This window comes from Pseudorasbora parva, chromosome 24 (assembly GCF_024679245.1).
Source record: "Pseudorasbora parva isolate DD20220531a chromosome 24, ASM2467924v1, whole genome shotgun sequence".
Lineage (NCBI taxonomy): Eukaryota > Metazoa > Chordata > Actinopteri > Cypriniformes > Gobionidae > Pseudorasbora > Pseudorasbora parva.
The window spans coordinates 17812067-17838133 of NC_090195.1; the positions used below are offsets into that span (position 1 = coordinate 17812067).

Genomic DNA, 26067 nt, shown 5'->3' on the forward strand with positions numbered 1-26067 from the left:
TTCTTTGTTCTCCTATTGTTAGCTAAAGCGCGACGAACAAACGTCCTCTTACCTCTCACGCTCTTTAATGTGAGAATCTTCTTCATCAAACTTTGAGCTCGCAATCCTTAGCGAAAAGCATGCGCGAATTTACTTGATTTAACTTAATGATAAATGGGCTGCAGTGCGCATTTTTATTTGTCACCGGACGTCTTTCCCATGCTGTTTGAGACTCCGCGCACGTTGCAGTGAGGTAGCCCACGCGGACCCCCACTCGGTGAGTCCGTCACGTTTGAGGGTCCAGGGCCCATCCTGATTTCACCGCAATAAACGGCTGTCCAACTCACAACTCTCCCAAGAAGTGATCAAATATTTATTTATTTTCTTGGTAATAAAATAAATCACGCGTAAAAAATACAACAATAGTTTTAACATGTCAATTTTTCACATAAAAGGTGTTATAAATCATTTTCTTTAGGCTAGCTATTTAGTCTATATAGTAAGCTAACAACATTATAGCCTATTAAATAATTCATCACCGTATTTCCTTACTGATGTCTGCATGGCACATCATTTTTGATCAAAATGAAACACGTGGGTGTCTTATCAGATTAACTTAGTTATACTTAGTTATATAGCCTAGTGTATGCTTTAATTAATTTACTTGCATCCCATACAATAGCCTAAAATATTTTGCATAGTGTAGCCTAAACAAATCGGCCTATTCAAAGAAGGCACCAGAATGCGCTATTGTTTCTAGTAAATTGCATTAGAAGTAGGCCTAATAAAATCCCAACGTTGTTCGTATTTGATCAATTAGATGGTTTCGAAAAGTGATCAACTTTGAAATAAATCTTGAAACGGGACAGCAAAACATTTCTAAAGGCAAACCCCTCAACTCTTCACCCACGACGAAGCACACTGGGTCGAAGATCAATCATTATCACTCATGTCACAATTGAGGACTGTTCAAGCTGTGAGGTTTCAGAATCAAAGGACCAGGACCTGCGTGTTGTCTTTCAAATGATGTGTGCCCCTTGGATAAAAGTTATAGAAAGTTCAGCGGAGGTTGGAATAAAATTGACTATCAACAGCGCCAGACTGCAGAACATTTAAATACCAATGTATAGTCTATGCAAGAAAAATATTCATGGTATATAATACATAATACAGGTCCAACAATATTAGATAGGCTATATATTTTCTCATTGTTAAATTTGGTCAGAACAACTGCAAACTTGCTATTGAGTGGAAATAAACAAGAGAGATAATCATTATACAGAAGCATACATGTAAAACTGATATCAGTATAAAGTTTTAAGATAATACAATTTTCTTGAAATGTAAATTTGTACCTATATATGTTGGCAATATTATTTTATTTCACACATTTGATTTACAAAAAAAGTGTTATTTAATAGTTTATTTGCATATATAATCATTCTGGTTGATCGATGAAGGAGTTGCAGCAGGACCCAACTGCACCAGGACTCAACGCTGAAGGATTAACAGGAGACCGAATGCTCTGATTCAACAGGACGACGGCTAGGAAATGTAGCCTAGAGTATAGAGTGACATACATTCCCTTGAAAATCTTTATGGACTGAAGTCTATTTATGTTGCCGCCCCTGCGTCGAGCGAGGTGGTAACGCGTACATTCTATATAGTCTACCGATGTTAAATTTGGCACTTAATGGGCTGTGGTGATTAACACGAACCACTTCCACCGCATACAGCTCTCTGATGCACGACATAACCATGTAAGCGCGAACGCAATAATGATATAATTTAACAATTCGTCATCAATAGCAATACAATTACGGCACAGAGGGGTTAATTGATCCTAACTATTCAGTGAGCCATAAAAGCATTTTTATCCAACAGACCTAAGCTAGCATATATATCAATAATCAATTAATATCTAGCCTATATACTAATCGACTATGAAAAATTGATATCCTATAATAGCACTTCCAACAAAAATGTTGTAGGCCTACGCTGAAAGCATCGTCAGTAAAATAGGTCTATGATCAGCAAAGTTCAAACGATATGACGCTGCATGCTCATCATGACTGATTCCTTTGTATAGGCTTTGTCACTAAGGATGATAGTAGGTAGATAATTTGCCTTCAAATGTTGAAATGATGGAAATTGAACAAATTAATGAATGATCTGTTTCCAGTAGGCTATAGGACAATATAGCAAAACTTAAATTGCGTTGGGGTCCTAAAAACCACCCCAAAAAGCAAAGCATTTTACGCCTCATGCTGCCTTCGCCTGCTATCGGAATTATCCTAAAATCCTAGTTAAAAACTGGACATGAACGCTCTCTCACGTCGTATTTACCATTGGGAAGCTCTGGGATAATTCTGATACCCAAGTTTCCGAAATGGGCGTGCCATAAACTTTAAACATGGTGGAGGGGTGAACCATTGCTGCTGTGACAGCCTATTCTTTATATTTAAAAAAAATCCACAATAGCTATCGCCTGTTCTTGGCGTTAAAGTTCATACTGTGCATCTTTACAAATATGAATGATCATTTAAAGTGTATGTTTTACACACAGCGACAATAGCTTGCATTTGACCGAAATTCCAGAATCAGCTAGATATGCGAGGTGAATGTTATATGGTTGTCAATGAATGGGACGCTAAATATAATTTTGGCTTTAATAAGATTTTACAAACAAGCAAGAACAAACCTGGATCCTGTTCTTTCCAACAACAAAGCACTTGAATGCGACGAGCTGGTAATCACGACTTCAGAAGTGAGAAGTACATTTCCGATAGCACGTGATGGCAGCATCAATATTCATCACATAAGCACCGTGTATTCTACAATGCACATAGGCTTAGTGGAAATGTTGAATACTGTATCAGGAGTGTACAGTGTTTCATAAGTGTTTTCCTAAGAATTTTGTGAAATAATAATAATATGTATTTAAGTGTAACAGAAGAATTTTCGGTGAAATAACGTATGTAAGATTTTTTTTGTTGATTTATTGTATTGTAGTTTAAATTACTTTTTTGCTCATTCTCTTTCTTCACCATTGTAAAACGGCAAATGTCTGTACACTGACACAAACGGGGGAGGGGGAAGACTTTGCTTGTGAAGACCCGTTATTTTCTCTTTCACGTTGGAAGTGGGATGGAGGCCTGCCTGATCTGTGAAAAAAAAATTGACTTTGTTCGACCGCAAAATAGTATGAATAATAGCCTATCTTTCTAACTCGAATATAATCGAGCTGAAACCTTATAACATTTACCTGTAGGCATAGGCCTACAAATAGTCTTTTTATTTTTTGTCCACGCACATTCCTTACATTGTTCTCTATATCCTGATACATCAGATGTGATTTTAAAATATGTATCAATTTATCAAAGGCTGGTTAAATTATTCCACACACATAAGGGGCGTGTTTACACAAACACACAAACACACACACACACACACACACACACACACACACACACACACACACACACACACACACACACACACACGCACACACGCACACACACACACACACACTGACTGACAAAAAGCTGAGCTATGTATACTGTGATGTATGTTGATTACATATGCAAAGAAATAAAACCACTATACACAATTGTTTACTAATCTTTTTTTCCCATCTGAATTCAAATGAGCTTTGGGGATGGAAAAATGCAACCATCGATATTTCCATTGGCTTTTAACTTGCCACTGCAAATAAGCAATGTTTTATCTTTGTCTGAGTTAAAATAGCACTTATCTCGCTGAAATTAGATTACAAAATAATAATAATAAAAATAATAATAACTGCATCCAATTTTGCAGAGTGCAGTAGGCTATAAAGACATTTAAAATGGTAATAGTGCGACAACGACATCAGACAATCCTTAATTTGTTAGCTACAAATATATGCTGCTACACCAGTTTGTCAGCATTAATAATTTTTCAAAGTTGTAACAATACTCTTACAAAATGACTGAACTTATCACGAGCGAATTATTAGCTTTAAGAGAAGTGGGATTACAACAGTATGGTAATTAGCTAGGGGGGTGGGGGTGGCAATGGGTGGAATATCCATTTTTATTTCATCACCTGTCAGTAACGTCCAATCAGCGTTGACTTTGGGGGCATTAATTGATGAAGGTGTCTCCAGCCTTGCTCAGTTCCCACTGTCATTTTATTTGTGACTAAACCAGCAACGGGAATAGCAGCTGCATTTTGGGCTCTATTTCTCTCTCTCTCTCCCTCACACACTCTCTCTCTCTTTTGCTCTCTCTCTATCGCTCACTCCCTCTCCTTTTCCCTTCCCTACTCTATTCGCTTTTTATCCTTCTCACTGGCAGTGCAGTTCACCTTCCTCTTTTCCTCATGGCCAAATGGGAAGGGAGCTGAGGGAGCGCAGGTATACAGGAGCTCAGACAGGCAGCAGCCAGCCTGTCGGCAACATCACACACATTCCATCGATCATGCAGTGCTCAGGTCAATGGACTGATTGTTTTAATTCAAACAGGCCATTTCATTTTTATTTTTCTATTTAAAACTTTTTGTTCATCAAGCAGTGTGGACATGTCACAGCCCATGCTGCACCGGTCAGCAGAATGCCTTGAAATAAAGAAGCAGCACTAAAAGCTACTTTAAGGACATCCGTCGCGCTAAATGTTGGAATTAATGCAATGAAGAAAATGGGGGACTTGGAATCCGGTTTTGAGGAAATGCAGGGTGTAAAGCTTGGGTATTTGGTTATCAAAGGCAAACAGATGTTTGCCCTTTCTCAAGTCTTCACCGACCTTTTGAAAAATATTCCGCGGACTACTGTACACAAACGAATGGACCATTTAAACGTGAAGAAGCATCACTGTGATTTGGAGGAACTGCGAAAGCTCAAAGCAATAAATTCTATAGCTTTCCACGCAGCTAAATGCACTCTGATTTCAAGAGAGGACGTTGAGGCACTGTACTTTTCATGTAAAACTGAGCGCGTATTGAAATCAAACAAAAGAAGGGAAAAGACAAAAAATGCCTCGGAAAAAATGGGCGACGGCAAAAATCGCACATCTGCCAGAAGTGACTTTTGGAGAGAGAAAGTTTGGCTAAGTTTGCATGGCGTTCCACAGACTTTTTCATTCAAAAATAAAGCTGTTCGACCGGACCCTGTCCCTCGCACTCACTCAAATCTACCTCAAATTTACAGTAAATCCTTCGCCCGTGACTTTCAACCGGTCACGAAGTCGGCATCTACACCCTTTAAAAACTATGAAACAGATCAAATACCTGACAACTGTGTGGCTTTTAATCAGAAACATACGTTTTTTCGGCACGTTGTGAATCGGCAACCGCTGATCTATCAGTCCGCCATTGCAGCGCAGGCAAAGCACCAAGGCAACGCAGATCTACTTTACAAAAGGAAGAGGAAGCGCGAGAGCTGCGCGAGGCAGTTCTGGGCGAGGAGCAAACGCAGCCACCCGGTTTTGCTCGTCCCGAAGTGCTGTAAACCAAAAGTTCCCAACGGATCTTTGAGCCAGTTTCATCACCTCGAGCATGGATTATACGTCGATCCTCGGCATACTGGACATTTTCAGGAAAGCTGCAGCAGCGACACGGAATCTAGCTCCATTTCAGAACGGGTGAACAACGATTCGGATTTCGGGTCGAGTTTCTCTACCACCAGCAACTCCGGGACTTCAGATGAGGAGGAGGAGGAGGATGACTCTCTGTCGGACTCTTCAGATGTCAGTAGCGATGAAGAGAGCTCCTCTCAGTCTGATTCCAGCTCTGTATCCAGTCAAGTTTCAGTGCAGAGTATTCGTTTCAGACGTGCGAGGTTCTCAAGTCTCAACACAAAAGCACCTCTGCTCTTACAGCCAACTTTTCACTACAGGCCTAATGTGCAGAACATACCCACTAACCAAGGAGTAACGACTACTTTGGATTATGAAAGAACTGGCAGAACTCAAAAATCGGACTTCACGTCGTCAAGGGACGCACACGGGGATGGTGATGCCGCAAACGTGCAGAAGTTTTGCCCTGTGCAGACCTGTTTCCCAGATTTAAGAGAAAACAAGGGCTCTGAAGCACCATCGCGCCTTGAATTTTCAAGTGATCCAAAGACAACTGAAAAAAATAAAGATACCGGTCTTACACCTAATGCAAATGGAAACAAGGCGTTTCCCCAACAAAGAATACCGGGTTCTGCAAACAAATGCTCCCAAGCCTTGATCTCCCACTGTGTTCAGGACAAAGAAATAACGGTTTGTAAGTCTTCTGATAGCAATCTTTCATTAGTAGCAAATTCCAAGAGGGAAGCAAAAACTTCCCTCAAATTGCCTTCACCTCTAAAACCTATCAAAACAGAGGCAGAGGAGCTCATCAGTACCCCAGGCCTTAACAATGAGGGCAACAGGGCAGTAAAAACGCCACCATTTTTACTCAACAACGTGAAGATTAAAGTCGAGGACAGCTTTGACGAATATGAATATGCAAATCATCTCCCGGAATATCAATGTAAGGATAACGACGCTGATGATCAGCGCATCAGTAATCATTTTAAGGAAAGTGACCACTGCAAAGCCACCGAGAGCTTTGTTCAAAAACACCCTCCCTGTAACGAGGAATCAAGAAGCACTTTAAACACTCCTTGTTCCGAGGAAGGGGAATGCAAAAATGGTGCAAGGGTCAGAAAAAATTACAGAGCAATGCTTCTTGGTAAGAAAGCCGAAAGTGTAAGGACATCCGCGAAATCAGTTGCAAAAGTTGACCGGAGCCCCCGTTCTGCCGGAAAATTCGCTAGCAACGAGGGATCGAATGAAGATTGTGCAGGCGCGAGCAAACGCAAACGAGCGAACGCCAATGTAGCATCTCTGAAAAAGCCCTTCAGATTCATGGCGAATTTTCCCTCTCCGCCATCCCTGGTTATTGGCAGCGATGGAGATTTGAGTCCCGCTTACTCTTTGAACTCTTTAAGAAGAAGTAGCCAACTGCCTCATCATTCTCACCCAGTGTGGAGATGGCAGCTCGGTCATTCAGTTGTTCCTCCGCCTCCAAGCCACAAATTCAGGAAAGCCTCTGTTATCCCTTGAACTGTTGTTTTAAGATCGGGGAAATGTCTTAAAACTGTGACAAGCACTGATACCCGTATAGTTGTTTTGTTTTCATTGTTGTTTTCAATGCATACGTTTCTGGCCTGTTGTTATGTAGCGCAAACCGTCCTCATATAGCACAGGCTGGTATATTCATCGAGGTTTTGGAATTCGGGAATATACGGAGGTATTTGTAATAAACTGGGCTAGCAAAAACAAAAACAAAAAAACAATTACATTGTGGAGCTGTTTGTGACCTGATGGACTAGACTTTCATGGAGCAAACGTTGGCTCATTTTGCAGGCAGGGTTAACCATCTCTCATAAGGATAGTGATTGTCAGGTCTGTGTCAACTAAAATGCTGATTTTATTTTTTAAAACATCTGACTTTGTCGGTATATTTTGGGCCAATGTTTTGTTTTTTGTTTTTTTTTAAATATATATATCTCCTTTTATGCTTCATCTACATACTGTATTTCATGATTTACTGTAGGCCTATGATCCATACCCTTCTTATTTATTCATTTTAAGGGTGCTCCCCAATTGTTGGCGCCTGGATGTGTTCACTCACACACAGCACACCATAACTCTCACGGTAGGCCCAACACAACAGCCCACTAACTGACAATCAAGAGCTGTTTGATTTTGCACGATGTAATAGAGGGAAAAACACCAAATCGATCTCCTTCTATAGCACATTCATAGCTTGAGGTATAGAAACAGCTAAAGCACAAATTTGCCATGCATTGCACGTTGCTAATGCCCATTAAGGTGAATTGGTGATGTGTTTTTTATTTTTCGATTTTCTTACGCAAAAGAGCCATCGCAAGATAACCCAAAAACCTTTTTAAAATCTGTAATTATTAATGTGGTGCTGTTTCCTGTATGTTCGTTTGCTTTTTAGGGGTTTTGTTAGTCGTTCTTATTGTATTTGGTGCCGATAGCGACCTATAGGCATACAGACAACTGCAAACAACATCGTTTTACATACGTGACGAAATCAAAGAAAAATACCTCGGTAGCGGAATATACACATTCTGGTCAGGGTATACTTGTAAATGTTTATTTCTCTTTGACTCAAGTAGCCTTGTCCTTTTCGTATAGTGTTTTGATTGTATTTTACTTCACTAGGCCTTTTTTCCATGGATTACCTTGGCACTCGAGAGCGTAACCTTATAAAAACATTCAAGTGTTAACTTGGTGTTTCACTACTAGAGTACCCTGCCCCATATAAATGCCTTGTGATGAATGTACTGTGACGTACCATATTTGTTTACTTCAGCAAAAGCAGACTGCCTCCGAAATAGGCCTTTAAAAGCAAACTGTATCTTTGATTGCATAAGCCAAGGAACTAAATTAATCATTTTCTGATTGTATTGCAGAAAAAAAAATCCACATTCTAATTTCCTACAACAACAAGAAACAAAACACACGATATACATACAAAACATGTGAGTCATCACTGGATATGCACTATGCAGATTTGGCTAAAGCGAGTCTATCGGGCTCACGTCATTCTGAGAAAACGCATAATAGACTTTAAGGGTATTTAACAAGGATTGGCCCATTACGTGTGTTCTGGTTAAAGTGTGCAAGTGGGGGTAAACACTATGTTGCCTATTAAGCGAAATTTCATCGCTTTCTGAATGTTCCATTTGCCATAGTGTGATAGCCTACTATGACAGGTGAATGCTTAAAGTATAGTAGGCCTAGTTCTATATTTTTGTAATGCGACTATTTAATGCCTGATCCCTCGAGCGTATAAAAGGAACGTTTGGCTCCTTTCTGTGTCAAAGTGCATCGCGGACTGACAGAATAGCCATGTCGTCCTAACTTAACAGGAATGAATTCAAAACTAGCCAAATTAAATAGAATGTAGCGCACACATCACAACCCCATTAAGTTAAAGAATTTCATGATCCCCACAATGAACAGAAATGGGGAAATGACTCACTGTAAACATGGTATTTGAGTTTTTTTTATCGCTCTGCTTTTGCTAAAATACTTGAGGTCAGATGTTGACATGATTTTTTCTTACATTGAAGTCACTGGTGGTTGTTTATAAAAATGCATATTTATTTTTGTGATTTTTCCTGTTTTTTGCAAACCATTGTTGTGTAGGATAAATGCACTCGAAATGAAAACTTGAAAACGTGAGGTGGATTTTGAAGCACTTTCTTTTTTTTCTTTTTATGGTGAAACTGTTCATTAAATACATCTGAGTGTGAAGTGATATGATCGTTCATTTTTAGCTTTTAATTCATTAATATTCACCAGACTATAACCAACCGTTGTTTGCCCCTTGGAGTGTTGGGTAATATGGGGTTTAAGCAAGATCAAACTTTAAGATTTGTGATGTTTATTGTAAAGAAAAGTGTTGGTGTGGGGGAGGGGTTTAGAAACTGATGGCCTCGTCCCTGCTATACACACTGCACTCAGGCCTATAACCACACATGAGCGCGCTTAGGATAGGCTATAGGCTACTTTAATCAGGGAAAGAAAACAGGAAAAGCGGGTAGAAACAGCACATTTCTGGTTACGCTGAAATGACATGATCTGGTTACTATGGATCTGCTATGTTTTCATAGATATAATAGTATTTGTTTATTTTTTATATTTTAATTTTATAATTGGCTAATCCATGTATGAGACTGGGAAAAGGCAGCATAATGTCTCAGGACGATCAGCATAGGCTCAGGATAAACTGCTTCTTCTGAGTGACTTCCTTTCTCCAAGAACAGCAAAATTAAAAGCAGAGGAGCAGGAGGAAGAAATGAAGGACAAAGCCTCTGAAAAATATTTAAAAATGACTCGTAAATTGCAGAACGCAAATACATTGCTGATGGTTCCTCGTGAACTGAACCCCCTAATTAATTAATACATTAAATTGTTAACTTGATAATTAGTGTATATAATCAAGTGCTAGTCTAGTGCTGCAGCCACTTGTTAGGCCTATGTGAAAGCTGATTTCGAAAGTGTTGGTGTCCTTGTAAATGACACGTAATCATACTTTTAAATTCACCCGATTTAGCTTTTGCATTAATTAATTGAATTTAAGTGTACGTCAGTGATTTATTTCATTTACCTTTCATGCCTATAGCACATGTTGTATTTCAAGTTAGAATCATATTTTAGTCAGAGATTTTGACTGGAAAAAGTCCAAAACACATCTCTATAGGCCTAAATAAATAAATAAAAAAGATGTAGCCTAATAGAAATAGCAAATAAATAGTAGGCTATTTACAGCTAAATACATAGCCTAAAATAAAATAATAGAAAAATATAGGCTATTGGTAGGCCTATTGTTTGCTTTCATACACAGATAAGCCGTTTCGTCCGCAGGCAAATCAACCTTCCCAAAACAGTTGAAGGCAATAAATCTGTCACACAATGGAAACAAACACACACAGGAGCGATACAGCAGCAGGACTACGTCTTGTAAAATGTTGGCTATATATAAAAGTTTTCATGTGAACTTTAATAATAATTAGGATGATAAATAATCGCTTGACAACACATAGACAAGAAGTATTAGCTAGGCTACACGACACACGCCTTAATCAATAATACGATTTCTGTAGAGTAGCCTAGGCCTATATCTACAGGTAGCCTATAGGCTATCAAAAGAGACAGCGGCCAAATGTTCTGCTTTAATCATGCCAGGAGAAGGCATGATTAAAGCTTAGGCCTATCGGAGAAATGGATCTTGCACAGCGAACGATACTGACCAGCTAATTTCGAGGCCTGACTTTATCGAATGGATTCAGACTTCATTTACAGAACTCAACAGGCCACCATACGCTGTTCAGTTGGAAAAGATTTTTCAATCTCCTAACAAGTTATACACAACCTGTTGTTGATCGCTACTCTGTTGCTGGACCTGTGGGAAAATTAGCCCTTAAGCTGTTAATAAATGTAACCTAGAAGTATTTGGCTTGAATTTAACTGACAATAAATGTCTATTTAAATTGCCAATGCAATCATAAAAATAATCTTAGCAGCGCGCACAGACGACAATAGACTAATAACACTAACAAAGTAGGCTGTTGGCCTACAAGCCTATTTTGCATAAAAATAAATATCATATCAAATACTTCAGTGAGCTATCAACCGTTCGCCTCATATTTAAACAAGTGGTTCGACCAACAGGATAAGCGGCCTCATGGAAGCTTCTTTTGTAATAGGATCAGGACGTGGGAGGAAAATAATGCTGTTACGTGACCTGCACAAAACTCATCACCATGTTGTTAATCCCACAAAACACCGGTTCGGCCTGTCGATTTTTCTAATGCGTATTACTGCACTAAGATAACATACTTCATAACTATTCGAAAACATATCCCACGTATTTTAAAACCATGTAGGCTACTCCAGAAGGTTGTACAAATTACGTTGCAAAACATATGGAGGAGATATACACTTACTTAGATAGGTGGTTTAACAGCAAGTATTTTAAACTATCAGAGTAGCCCTAACTTAGTTAAGGAGGAAGCTTTAATTGACTGATGTCCTCGTCAGCCTTGTGGCAAGAGATTCCTCCGTTATCACTGAAGGCGTATCCCCACAAACTCCAAAAAAAGAAGATATGTTTCTCTGTTTCAGATATTGAAAAATAATATTGGCTACATTGTAATAGACAGAAATATATGATTAAGCAATTAAGGCCTTTTTCTACTGGTCTTTAATGAGCAATATGCTTTTTTTTTATTCTCAACAGCGTTCCTATTAGCAACAGCCACAGAATGCAATTAAAGACAACTCTAAATAAGCCACCATGCTTCTCCATTAGCCAGTTGAATAATAAATAAATAAATAAATAAATAAATAAATAAATAAATAAATAAATAAATAAATAAATAAATAAATAATGAATGAATGAATGAATGAATGAATGAATGAATCTCCAGTCAGTGAGGAAACATTAAATAGGCCTATTCCTTTCATTCAGAACTTTAGGAATTTGTAGACTCAGTTTTTCCTACTTAAATCTAAAAGGGCTTATTATACAACCAGATAAGAATCAAACTCTTGCGGACTGAAGAAAAGATTTCCACTCAAAATATTTGAAAGTTTTTTTCGCCACAGCATATAAAGTAAAATAAAGATAAAAATATTGTGTAGCCTATCCATTTTTTGTTGTTTTTCTTCTGTAAGTTATCACAAGCTTAATTTTAAGTTGCAAATAGTGATGTTCATGAAAAGGGTTTTGTCTTAAAAAAACATTTTCACAACATCCAAAATTATCTTTAAGATAACAACCGAATCTTACGTTGCAGTTGATATTAATTGATAGTAATAAGGTCAAATCAATCACAAAATATGAGCCTTACAACAGTGGTTGTCATTTGACAGAAAAAAATAAGGTATATGGGCAAAATCATATTCTCTACAACGATACGGAAACATAACTAGGCTATTTCTTGACTTTTGAAGCTCTATAAAGGGCAATTCTAACTTTGAAGTGTTAACCACTAATTCACGTGTCAAAATAATTAGAGGTGATATAGCCTAATCAGTGACTTGGGCTGCAGTCAAACAAATCATTAAACCCAATTCTATCACGAGCAACGTTTCTTTCAGAAACACGTGTAAAAACAAGTCACTGATCCAAAACAAGCTTCCTTAACTGTTCCATTAGGTGAGGTACATCTTTCATAACACTTATGAAAAATGTGCTGTGGGTCAGTGATGCTTTCTGCTGAGCCTGCCTTACAATTTTGACCATTTTGAACAGGCCACACATTAGAAGTGTAACGTCAGAGGTTTAAGCACACAAACGCACGTAATACATATACATGCACTTATATAATCATACGTGGATTTAACCAATCAAGGAGCAGATCCATTAAAACAATCTCTATAGCTATGTAGGCTATAGATAGCGCATTATTTAAGCAACCCCAGTAGGGAATTAGCATATTTTAAAAGGCAACTCTTTAAAAAAAGATTAACATTTAGAAACCAGCCTTTAAAAAAAATGTAATCTGTCACCTATGTGCAAAAAGTGAAATAGCCTAAATTAACAATTGAAACCACTGCTTTTAGACTGGCTCTTCAACGCATGGTGCAGGTGTATTAATGTATTGTCAGAAAACAACCTTTTTTTTGTTTGTCAAAAGTTATCCGGGGAAAAAAATGAAAAAGAAAAGAAAACCCGTAGCCTGCTACAAGCCTGCATTGGAAGCCACATGGTCAAGTCGATTTGCGCACAGGCTACGGTAGAATAGTTTTTATTCCGGCTATTTCTCTTGGTGTTCCGTTGGACAAATATTCGAAATGTAAATAACTTTCTCCTGCTTGGATAAGTTTAATGCTTGCATTCTGATGTTTCTGATTCTGATTCTTCCTGCAGAAAGAGCTTTGTTTTAGCTATTACCACAGCGATGGGAGATATAAGCCTAGGCCTACTGAATCATTTTTAAAGCATTGTTATAACGACTAATGCTGACACTAGGCACTATTTTAATAAACCTTAATGATGTGTCTTTGGACTACAAAGAACGAAAATTTCGACATGGAGTCTAGCCACAGGCTTATTTTTTTTCCTCTTCGCTGCGGTAGGCTATCGGCTGTTCTATAAACGGTATTTTTTTTAAATATAACCTCAAATGTGAATGTCTTTATCAAAATAGAAGTCGACTAAAGTAGTCTAGCCTATTGAGTAAACAGGTAAGAAAGCGCTGTTGAGGAAAAAGCCGATGTCGAGAAAGAGATACGGTGGGTGAATGTAGGCTAGATTTACTATAACCCAGTGTTCACATATAAAACTAATTTTAACAACTGCGCTGTGCTATACAAGAGTTGCGTGGACATAGATGAGAAAATACTGGCGATGTATCGACATGTTTAAGTAAGAACAGAAGCGTAAGTGACAGCTCTTAAAAACGAGGCTCGGAAACGTATCGTCATTGCACGTGCTATTGGCGCCCCCACTCGGGCGCGAACGTTTGAAGAATTTTCTCTTAAAGGGGAGGACAAGAGGATTTAAGGTGGAATGAACAAATCACACCCAACGATCCTGACCCCGTCAAACTAATTAAATAACGACTGTATATTGGGCTAATTTCTGCAAAAAAAGATAGCTTTATTTTTGATGATGATAAAATTGGGGTTACCTAAAATTGCGAAGCTATAGCCTACCGTTGCTTCATCGTTGAGGTAAATTTGGGATTTTACAAAGATTTTACTTTTTTAATGTTTTGCTTATAGCCTAGTAGGCTATAGGCCTTATAAAATATGATAAAATTAAACAAAAGTTTTAATGAGAAAATGTTTCCGAAGTTGTAGGTAAATAGGGACACTCTAGGCTATAGTGGTGAAATTAAGAAATATGTGTTCTCTTGAGGAAAAAGAAACAATAAGTCATCTTTTGTAAACGGTTATTTTTTAGCAGCCAATTAATCCAAAATAAAGAACAATTCTTAAATAGGCTACAAATAGACTAGCATACAGTTCTACCAAAATGAAAACGCAAAACAAATAAGAGTTATTCAAGGTGAATCTCCAATTGTAAATAGAGCTCTACAGAACAATGTTCTGTGAGAATGAAATCTGAATAGCTTAGCTAGATATTTCTGATATTTATGTGCCATTCATCCAAATGTCGGTAGGCTACCTGTCAGTCAGTAGGCTAGCCTAATGATGATGCCTCAAGTCTTTGCAGAGGAGGAGAAAGCAGCCACTGCTTATTCAAAGGGAATAACATGCACGAGCAAATTAAATAGAAGTAAAATTGAAAACATTGAGTATGTGGACAAAACAAAATAATAATAGCAAGGAATCATATCATTAAATATTTTGTTTGTAGCCTATATAAATCCGACAGTAGCCTATTCATAGTCCTCTTCACTCCAAGGATCCATTTAAGTGCGTGCACTAGCTCTTTATTTGACATGCAAGCTATACCAGGCAGGCCTCAAAATTAAATGTCACGGGGGTACGGGCAAAAGGAACTGTGTCCCTAAACTAGCGAGTAATTTAGAACTTACAAGAACTCCTAGTCTACTAAGAAACTGTCTGTGTAACTTTTGACCCGGCCCTTTAAAAGCATATAGGCTACATATAATAGTGTTGTATTTTACGTTCTCAAATTCCAATTTAGTCTATTATTTGTTTTAAGTATTATAAACATTTCCCGTATCAACAGGACCTATAACAACCCTATAAAAGGTTGTTGCCTGGTGCTGAATGTGTGACTTTCCCTGGAGGGTGAGATGAGCAAACACTGGAGAGTCCACACAACCAGCTGATGTATTTTTAAACACTAATTCACATCACTGACCTCCAAGAGAATCCAGAAGTGTTCGTGGACATGAAAAAAAAAGTTCTGTTGTTGTAGGCTACAGAAAACAGTTTAGCTGTCTGTGCTCTTAGTCGACCATTTCAGATTTCATTATTTAATAATGTTTAACAAGCTTGAAGACAATTTATAATCGATCATTATTATGGCCAAATATTAGCCCAAATCACCGTAACAGGCCTGTACGTGAAAACAATACAGGGCCGAGGCTATAACGTTAGACTTCTATTCTATGGATCTGCAATAAATGCCACACACACACACACACACACACACACACACACACACACACACACACACACACATATATATATATATATATATATATATATATATATATACATATATATATATATATATATACATATATATATGTATATATATATATATATATATATATATATATATATATATATATATATATATATATATATATATATATAAATGTGTGTGTGTGTGTGTGCGTGTGTGTAATTACTTAATTATTTTTATATATAAATGTGTGTGTGTGTAATTACTTAATTTTATATATATATATATATATATATATATATATATATATATATATATATATATATATATATATATATATATATATATATATAGGCCTAGCTTATTATTATTTATTTATTTAGCGAATTAAGGATAAACATGGATGATAAATATTTCACATTTCGACATGTTGGACTGCCTTAAACTTAACACATCCGTTTCTAATTTTGACGCCAATGTTTTTGATGAAATACCGGTATGCAATCTCAGCTTTCTTTAGCCAAATCATGCACACGCAAAAAGTAGGCAACGAGACTGTCCCCCGCAACCAATTTATATGTAAATGTGTGTGTGTGTGTGTGTGTGTGTGTGTGTGTGTGTGTGTGTGTATGTGTGTATATATATATATTAGACAGACAGACAGACAGACAGACAGACAGACAGAGATAGATAGATAGATAGATAGATAGATAGATAGATAGATAGATAGATAGATAGACAGATAGATAGATAGATAGATAGATAGATAGATAGTCTGGCATTATGCCCAGGCTTCTATAGGATTTTTTAATTGATGGTTAACTATAGGTACGCTATAGCCTACGCTTTTTTGTCTGTTCTATGTTGGCAGGTATTTTAAACAGCGTTTCACATTTAATCAATAGGCTACTCATTTATTTACCAAGTAGCAGGCTAAACTACAATTGCATGCATTTATCATCAAGCTTCTATACAATGAAAGCCATACAACTTTGCATGACAATTAACGCAATTTAAAAGAGCAAAACACACGATGAGACGTTGCACCATACATTGCAGACAAAGTGCTTTATTGTTTTGAGCAATGCTTATGGAATGGAGTGTATATCGGTTTACATCATAACACATGAGACAGTCTCCCCCTTTGGTTACTCTCAACAACAGCTTCTAGAATCGTATCTGTGTGTGATGCAGATTAGCGATTCTCTATCACTTCTATCTAGATTAAAACAGTCACAAACGAGTTTTTTCCCTTTCTTTCAGTAAGCCTGTAAACCTGAAGTCAAATAAAATACATCCGAACGCGTTGTTCATAATTTTTTAGAAAATAAAAATCGAACTGCTAAAAAAGTACATGACATTTTTTTCCCGAAGCTTATGTAATGAGTTCTGCATCAATGAACACATTGAGCAAAATGCTTTTGGCAAATGAAGAACAAGGTGGAGGGCTTTAGAAGAAGGCGTGAGGTGAAGCTGTATAGCACTTTTCACATTTAGTGACATATATATCGCTGCGTGTAAATCCAGTATCAGAAGCTGAAGCGATGCTCTGACGACACTATCAAAGTCTGCCGCTAAAACAGCCTCTTTTGTCATGCCCATGTTGTTGTTTTTTTGTGTGTGAATATAACAACCAAGAAGACAAGGGTTTGTTTTCTTCCCAATGAGAACAATAAAAATGTTTCTTTTCCCACTGTGCAATGGTTTCCCAAGGGCACAAGCAGCAGCGCTCAGTTTATTAAGAAAATGAAACACTAACCAAGGACGCTGTAACATTGGTGCCAGATAATACTTCCAGATAAAAATGCTTTGAGAAAGCCTGAACACAATTTACAATTAACACTATAACAAGAGCCACACCTACTCATATCAACAAATTCACAATGCACACTCTTTTCCAAAAAGGCTTTGCACATAGAATTAGCCAGTCAAGGAGAAATAGTGACTTTTCAGTGTTGTGTTGTTGTGAACAGAAGTATAATGTGTTGTATCCATTTGAAGAAACAGCACATTTAAAAAAGAAACAAAAGGAAAACACTGAAAATATCAGATTTTTTTTCTCTCTCCAACAACCATCCTAATATTAGAAAATAACATTTTACTTCTGTTTGAAAAAAAAAAGATTAAAAAATACAGAATTAAATAATTTGGAGTAAAAAGGCACGACTCTTGCACAGTGTATACATTGAAAACACAGTATAAAGCAGGTATGGGACCATCTTAAAAAAATAGACCTGGGGTGGAGGAATAGGGAGTTTAGGGCAGGGAAAAAAAATAAAAATATGACCAAGCATGGAATATACACCATCGCTGGGCTAAACCAGACTGAACACAAAAATAATGCAACATGCATTTTTTTTCCTTCTCTTTTTCCTTTCTTTTTTTTTTTTTAGACAGTACTCGTGTTGTATGTTTTAAAACAGTAACATTCTTCATTTATCTGAACACTTTTACCAAATCACAGAGTGGTGATTTAAAATTCTGGTGGATTAAAATTCAATGTAAAAATGTGTGCAAGTGATCAAAATGTCTTAACAACATAGGATGAGGCTTTTTCTTTGAATTAGAAAAGTTAAGGAACAAATGTTAATCTCTAAGTCATATTACCTGCTCCTAATTCAATGCCATTTATAAAAGTATTCTCCTCTGTTACAGGTATTATGTTTCCCTTGTAAATACCACTGCTGAACCAACAGGTTTCCGTGAACATTTTGGTTCCATTCATCATGTGCAAAATATACAACGTTTCATCTATTTTGCTGCCAATTTGAACGTTCAAAAGAATTTCGAACAAAACTCACAAGACATATACACAATAAAAAACAACAACAATGTTTAAAAGAAAAAAAAAAAGAAAGAAAAAAAATACACTAAGCACCCCTTCCCCAAACCTCCGTGGAATACTGAAACACAACAAAACGGTGTGTCCTGGTACGATGCAAGAGGTAAACTATGTTTCGTCTGCTGAGAACAAGCGTATGCGTGAGAACACGTGAAACTGCAAGGCTGCGTTGAACAGTGCCTCATAGTGCTATCGTTGCAGCTCGTAACAGACCGAGTGATCCTAATAAAAAGTGCAACAGTTTAAGGTGCTGATGGCAACTGAATCACTAATGTAACAGAATTCACTGATGACTGAAGAGAAACCACTGATCCTGCTGCCTCAGTGTCTTCATTCTCCCTCCTGTCAAGTTGCTGCAAAACGTAACAAAAAAACAAAAACAAACAAAATACCTACCGGAACCTTCGCCTCCATTTTAAACGTTTGCCGCAGAACACTGAAGGAACATGCAAAACAGTTCATCTGTCTGTCCACACAAGGCAAGTGGGGGGCGATGGGTCCTCCTTTTGTAAATGGCTCAAAGAGCGTTTCTTGTTAGTTTGTAGAGCAGGAAGAGGACTGTGGAGCAAGGAGAGTTAGCGAGCGGGGTGCCGTGGTGTCAAGTGCTTCAGGTGCCTCTCTGCTAAGCTGTTGACCTCAGTGGTATAAAGCAGAACGGGCAGCCAAGGGTCGGGTGACGTGAGTTTCGGGTAGGGATGTGATGAATGATTCAGTGAGAGACTAAATGAGAAGTTCTGTTTTGGCCTCCTTATTCAGAGACCTAATTCAACTAAGTGAGCCACCGACCATCACATGCGCTCTCTTTCCTCTCTCCGTCCTCTTCCACTTTAAAAGGCAAGAAAAGTATCAAACGGAACAAACAAGAATAAGGGGCATGCATAAGAAAGCAGTAAAAAGCCCTATCCCCCCCAAAAAGGTATAACTGTTGTCCTTTTCCATCACTCTCATGGTCCCACAAAAACAAAGAACGAATAGATGAAAATCAAAATGTAAACGAATGGTGGTTGTAGCTGCTGTAGGGGTGCCCCCTGTGGCAGAGCAGGAGAGTGAGCGTTCTACACCCCTCTGCTGGCGTCCCTCTTCATCCCCGTGGACTCGGACTAGGGCAAACACCAGCTGCCTTGGACTAGGGCAGAATGGTAGTGATGAAGTCATAGAATCTCTTCGAGTACTGCTCTGGGTTCACGGTGGAAATCTCTGCCCCAGCCTAAGACCAAAAAAAGAGCAGGAGGTTGATGCCTCGATAAGAGCTATAAAAGGTTTCAGTCATCCATACACTTTAGAGCATAAATGATGAATGAGAGAAATAATCCTACAAACTGAACAAACCGTAATTCTGGTACATACAGTAATTAGTGGTAATGTGTCCATGTATCCATTCTTACACTGTAAAAATATTTGTCATTTGTTTGTTTTTTTTACAGAAAAAGAAGTTACGTTACCTTACCACATGCGGTGAACAATTGCAAATGGTTTAACATTACATTTTCATTTTACAGTAGAAGACTATAAACTGCCATATAATTTATGTTAAAAAACATGACATCAGACGTCATCACACACTGTTTATTCTTATTTTTGTTATATGTAATGACCATCAGGGTGTTTTGTCTGGAACTTTCAGTTATTTAGTGAATGCTTATTGCATTATGTACAAATATTAGCCATGTTTTATAGGAGGAATTCTGATGCATCATTTGGCTTTATATTTTACCACCTATATTATCACGCTGGCTATCAATACATTTTAAGGTAAAAAGCTGATTTTGGTACTTCAGTTATCAAGGAATATTAACATTATAACTTAATGAAATGCATAGTTATAAGTTATACAGGCACCAATATATACAGTCATCCCATAATACCGGAAACTTTTGTGCTTTTTTTATACCATAAATTTAACTGAATATTTTTTTGTAATATAACTTATAAAATTAAGAAATATAATATTGAAATGTAAAAAACAAGTATTTGTTTTAAGCACTCACCCCATGCTTTACCGTCTTGGCTGCGTGAGCAGCCTTTTTCTTGGCATCATAATGCTGCAGGATGTCAATAACAGCCATAAAATACACTTCCTTTCTGGGAGAATCTGGGGGGAAAAAGGTTTGCAATACATTTTCATAATGTGACATAATACAGAAAAAAAAGTTGAATAGGTCTTAACTTATCAATCATGAGTTTTGTGAATGATGGCTGTTACATACCAGCTTAGAGACAGGACAGAATTTTTGACTATTAATATTATTTTCACCACCTGCCTCTCTTGACATCACCCAAGACAGAAACTTATTACATTCTGATAAAAGGTTAGAGGACTATTATTTGTGTGGATAAATGTGTTCACAATAACCACAGGAGCATGCATTCAAAAAGGAAATAAGGTAAATTCTGATTTAATTTTACTTTAGGGTCCTCATTATAAACAAGATCATATAATTTGTATAGCATATGTTTTATAAGGCAACAAGTCCCAATAAGCTGTGGTTTACAGTGAATTTAGAACCACTAAAGTTATTAGGCACAACACGGTGTCCCTTTTAGCTGTTCTAAATTCACTGTAAACTATGGATTCATTGCTTTTATAAAACAGTTAGACCATAAAAATATTTATTTGAACTCTTTCCCAGCCAGCTTTTTAAATAAAAAGTTGACAGCCAGCTTCAGCGTTTTTTGTTCAAAATCGATTTTTTTTAGCTTCATACATTCCTTTTCTATCAACACTTAAATATGGGTAAGATGCATAAAAAAGCAACATTTTGAACAAAAAGCTTAGAAAATCACGTGTCAAAAACTACATTCAGATCAGATTCAGAATGATGATCAAACTGTCTGACAACACCCCTAATGCTTGCAGTCCTGTAGCTCACCCTGGGTCCCCATTTCATTCAGTTACATTAGATAGTTTTGATTTATATGATGTTTAATGTTGATGATTACATTATTTTACATGCATCTGCTTACATATGATCAGGGAAGCGTTTCTTACAAATAATTGAAAATTCTGTGTTTGGCAGGGAAAGAGTTAATGAGGTCACAGGTGTATGTTTGTAGAGTAATTTACAATGGTTTTGTACTCGGCTTAACCTATTTATCATATACATTGGAATATCTGCACAGGGCCCATTTCAGTAAGACAGCAAAGACGCTTCCACTCACTGTCATGGCTTTTGATGGCATAGACGTCAATACTGGGGTCGAAGTCTCCCGGTGAGAGTGGTTTAGAGCTGTCTAGGGTGTTACTGGGACTGTCAGGAGGCGTCCCAACAATCCCTCCATCACTCTCTCCTTCCTCCTCTCCCTCATTATCCTCACTTTCAACCTCCTCCTGTTCTGCCCTCTCCACGTCATGGATCCCAACCAGAAGACTGTAGTCCATCAACTTTAGCAAGGCAAGGAACTAGACAGAGATGAGGGAAGAAAAAAAGACAAGAGATGGATATTAGAGGAAGAGAGAAATGCACAAGATAAATGAGTCATTGTGTCCGTACCAGGGAGACAGGCTGCAAAAACTTATTCTTCTAAATCATTTACCTCCACATCCTTTCGAAGCTTATCGAGGAAGATTTTCTTACTCTCCTCATCGATGTATATTTTCTGCCCATCGTTGATGAAGTCATTGTCTTTGTACGTAGGGAGTTCTTTAGCCTGGTAGAAAAGAGAGAAACAACATGTGTTGTGCTAAAGATGCTCACTTACACATACAGACTCTTTTAGAGACATCAAGAGATTTACCATTAACATTAAAATACATCCAGATCCTGATACACTGGTCATGTAATATCAAGCAGCACACCAGAGGGTGCTCTAGATTCATAAGAAAGAGAGTGTTTGGTGTGTTCAGCTGCATGTAGTATCAAGGGACCCTCGTATGCACAAATGAGGCAACAGTCTAACAGAGTGGCTGATTTAGCTGATCTACATTTGTGGTTAGATATTCCAAATGGCCTACGATAGAAATTAGTTTTTAAACAGACTAAAGACATATCGACATTAATGTAAATCGGCCAACACCAAAATCAGCTACAACTCAATATGACTTAGCTGTTAGTAATTATTACACACTAATACTTTATAATTGAGTAATAACTTTTTTATGGCTTGTTCTAACTAATGAAAATGTATGTTGGCAAAAATATTTCCTCCAGGGTGATTTAAACCTCCCAAATGAACATACTCCAGCAATTATTTTGTAATTAGCTCATTTGGTACCCTTCCCTTCATACTCCAGACTCCAGTAAAAACCATATTAATGGACTTTTAACAGCCTCTACCGTTTGCAGATTTCCCAACTTTCAAAAGCAAACATACACCTATCAAACTGTTGTGAAATCTAGGTCATTGAAAGTCGAAGTGTTGGTGGGTTGAGGAACATAGGAATGGCTCTGGTTGAGGAAAGCGCTTTCAAACAGACAACATTATAAGTGAACAGACATTAGGGCACTGATTAAATGGTTTGCATCCATTACAGATTAATACACGTCCCCAGTCTGTCTTATTGTACAAGATTCCTCTGTATATAAGCAAAGATATTTTTTGGAAAATCGCTCCGCATCTGAAATTTTTGGTCACCAAGCCCTAATATTTTTCAACCTCTACCTTCCAAACACCAGACAAAGAGACCACTTTTCACGAGCTAGTAGTTTTCTGACAGATAAAATTCATTGAATATCCTGAAATAAGTCACATTATAGAAAGTAAATTACTTTCCATTTAATTTTAAAAGTGAAGTAATGGACTGGACATGCAGAGATGGAGCGAAAGGAGAAATATGTAACCTGCTGCAGGACTGAATTGCACAGTATGTGTTCATTTATTCATAGTTAATTTGTTTGTTTCTTAATGCCATACCAACTTCTATGGTAAAACAAAAACATAAGGGGAAAAAAACCTTGACACTTACGATCAATTTTTTTAATCATAACTTCAATAAATAAGCAATAAAAAAGTCAAAAGCATATTCTAGGGTGACTGCCGGCATACCTTGGCTTGAGACGAGAACTCTAAACCAGAGAGAGAGGATAATCTGATGTGAGATTAGGGAGAAATGGCTCTAGCTTGTTTTATGAGAGTGTTTGACTTTACTTTTAAGTGGGAAAAAGTATTTATGGCCAGTAAACTTCCCAAACGTATCTTAATGATTGAAGTCATTGTGTGAATGATAACATTATGCATTTAAGCAAAACCAGAACATTCTGGGAAAGTTACTTCAAAGTCGACATTTGCATCGACATGTACAGGCACAATAAAGAAAAATTAAATAAAAAAAGAGGCTGTTTTCAGGGAAAAAAAAGAGCGTGTGAAGAAAATGAACCTTTCTTTCTACTCCTCTTCATGACTTGGCCAGGCAACAAACAGCTTAATGGCTGCTAAACATTGAGTTCTCAGAGATAAGGGTGAAGCCTTATATCCTACATATACAGGACACAGGGCTGACAGCGACAGTCAGTATCCCTGTTAAGCAGTGACCTTAAATTGGCAGAGTTTCAACAGTCATGTGTAAAGCTGCCTTTGGCCTGTAATAGAACAGCAGCAGATTCAGCATTTATTCAAAGAGTCGAGAATAAATAGGAAAGTACTGTATGCCTAATCCATGAGGCAGATGAGAGAAAGACCGCAAAAAAGCAAAATATTTTTTTTAAATCACCATTTTGGTCTGGTTTTCCAATGTAACTGACTTGAGATGAAAACAATTTGTGATAAGACTAATTGGCCATCTGTTGTTCAACTCAAAGGCCACTGGGCCTAGGGAGTATGTATATATACACACACACACATAGTTGATTAAATTATTAATTTTATTTAGTTCATATTTATATTAGTATGATACCAACTCATACAACTATATATATATATATATATATATATATATATATATATATATATATATATATATATATATATATATATATATATATATATATATATATATATATATATAGTGAGGAAAATAAGTATTTAAACTCCCTGCTATTTTGCAAGTTCTCCCACTTGGAAACCATGGAGGGGTCTGAAATTGTCATTGTTGGTGCATGTCCACTGTGAGAGGGGGATCCAGAAATCCCAATATATGATTTTTTTTAAAACTATTTATTTGTATGATACAGCTGCAATAAGTATTTGAACACCTGTCTATCAGCTAGAACTCTGACCCTCAAAGACCTGTTAGTCTGCCTTTAAAATCTCCACCTCCACTCCATTTATTATCCTAAATTAGATGCACCTGTTTGAGGTTGTTAGCTGTATAAAGACACCTGTTCACCCCATACAATCAGTAAGAATCCAACTACTAACATGCCCAAGACCAAAGAGTTGTCCGAAGACACTAGAGACAAAATTGTACACCTCCACATGGCTGGAAAGGGCTATGGGGAAATTGCCAAGCAGCTTGGTGAAAAAAGGTCCAATGTTGGAGCAACCATTAGAAAACGGAAGAAGCTAACCATGACTGTCAATATCCCTCGGACTGGGGCTCCATGCAAGATCTCAACTCGTGGGGTCTCAATGATCCTATGAAATGTGAGAAATCAGGCCAGAACTACACGGGAGGAGCTGGTCAATGACCTGAAAAGAGGTGGGACCACTTTTTCCAAGGTTAGTGTTGGTAATACACCAAGACGTCATGGTTTGAAATCATGCATGGCACAGATGGTTCCCCTGCTTCAACCAGCACTTGTCCACGCCCAACTTAAGTTTGCCAATGACCATTTGCATAATCCAGAGGAGTCATGGGAGAAAGTCATGTGGGTCAGTAGTCATGTAGTCAGATGAGACCAAAATAGAACTTTTTGGTCATAATTCCACTGAACGTGTTTGGAGGAAGAAGAATGATGAGTACAATCCCAAGAACACCATCCCTACTGTGAAGCATGGGTGTAGTAGCATCATGATTTTTAAGAACAACCTCTTTCCCTCAATTAGAGCATTGAAGATGGGTTGAGGCTGGGGGCAGTTGGAAAATAGACTGGACAGGTCTAATTGTAAATTCAAAGGAAAGCTTTTGGCGTCAGTTGCAGAAGGTATGAGATAACATTAGTGTTGACTTTCTAAGAGGAAATATATGACACTATGCCAGAGAGATGTGCTGCTGTAAATGCTGCAAAAGGTGGACATGCCAAATATTAAAGTTAAAAATGGATAAAAATACGATTAGCATTATATTTGATCTGATCTGATATTGATGTTCAGAGCAACCATCTGCATGTTTCATGGAGACAAAAGGTAAATATTTTTTTGATCTGTCAAGTATTCTAATAAGTTTAGCCACCACTGTATATACACATATAAAAAATTTAAAATCACATTTCTGCAATTAATCACGATTAAAACATCAGTGTTTTTATTCTTTTCATATTGTAATAATTCCACAGTTACTCTCCAAATTAATGTAGAAATAACTTAGAGACAATATATTTTAAATATTTGTTGCAATGGCATCTAATACTCACTAATAACTAATACTGCTACTGATGTCTCTATGTAATTGAGTTTTTTTAAAAATTAATGATAGACATTCAAACATTACAGAATAACTTAAAGCTATACCTGTTTCAACATTTATTAGGCTAAACAAATCTTTTGTTAAGTAAACATAAAACAATCTTCACATAAACCTATTATAATAA

The 26067-nt window shown here is 37.3% G+C and overlaps 2 protein-coding genes across 2 annotated transcripts in view; one reads left to right on the forward strand and one right to left on the reverse strand.

Annotated features, from left to right (window-relative positions):
* Positions 1 to 3940: 3940 nt before the first annotated feature.
* On the forward strand, positions 3941 to 9266 carry skida1 (SKI/DACH domain containing 1). The gene has a single exon (XM_067434604.1). It carries the CDS (start codon positions 4647 to 4649, stop codon positions 7047 to 7049), a length of 2403 nt encoding a protein of 800 aa, XP_067290705.1. The 5' UTR covers positions 3941 to 4646; the 3' UTR covers positions 7050 to 9266.
* Positions 9267 to 16637: 7371 nt separating this feature from the next.
* pip4k2aa (phosphatidylinositol-5-phosphate 4-kinase, type II, alpha a) overlaps positions 16638 to 26067 on the reverse strand; it is a 36711-nt gene continuing 27281 nt past the window's right edge. The window contains exons 7-10 of the mRNA XM_067434364.1: positions 21977 to 22090; positions 21602 to 21842; positions 20431 to 20534; positions 16638 to 19649 (exon numbers count right to left, since the gene is read on the reverse strand). Coding sequence (XP_067290465.1) covers positions 19569 to 19649; positions 20431 to 20534; positions 21602 to 21842; positions 21977 to 22090 — 540 coding nt within the window. The 3' untranslated portion in view covers positions 16638 to 19568. The remainder of the gene's footprint in view (positions 19650 to 20430; positions 20535 to 21601; positions 21843 to 21976; positions 22091 to 26067) is intronic.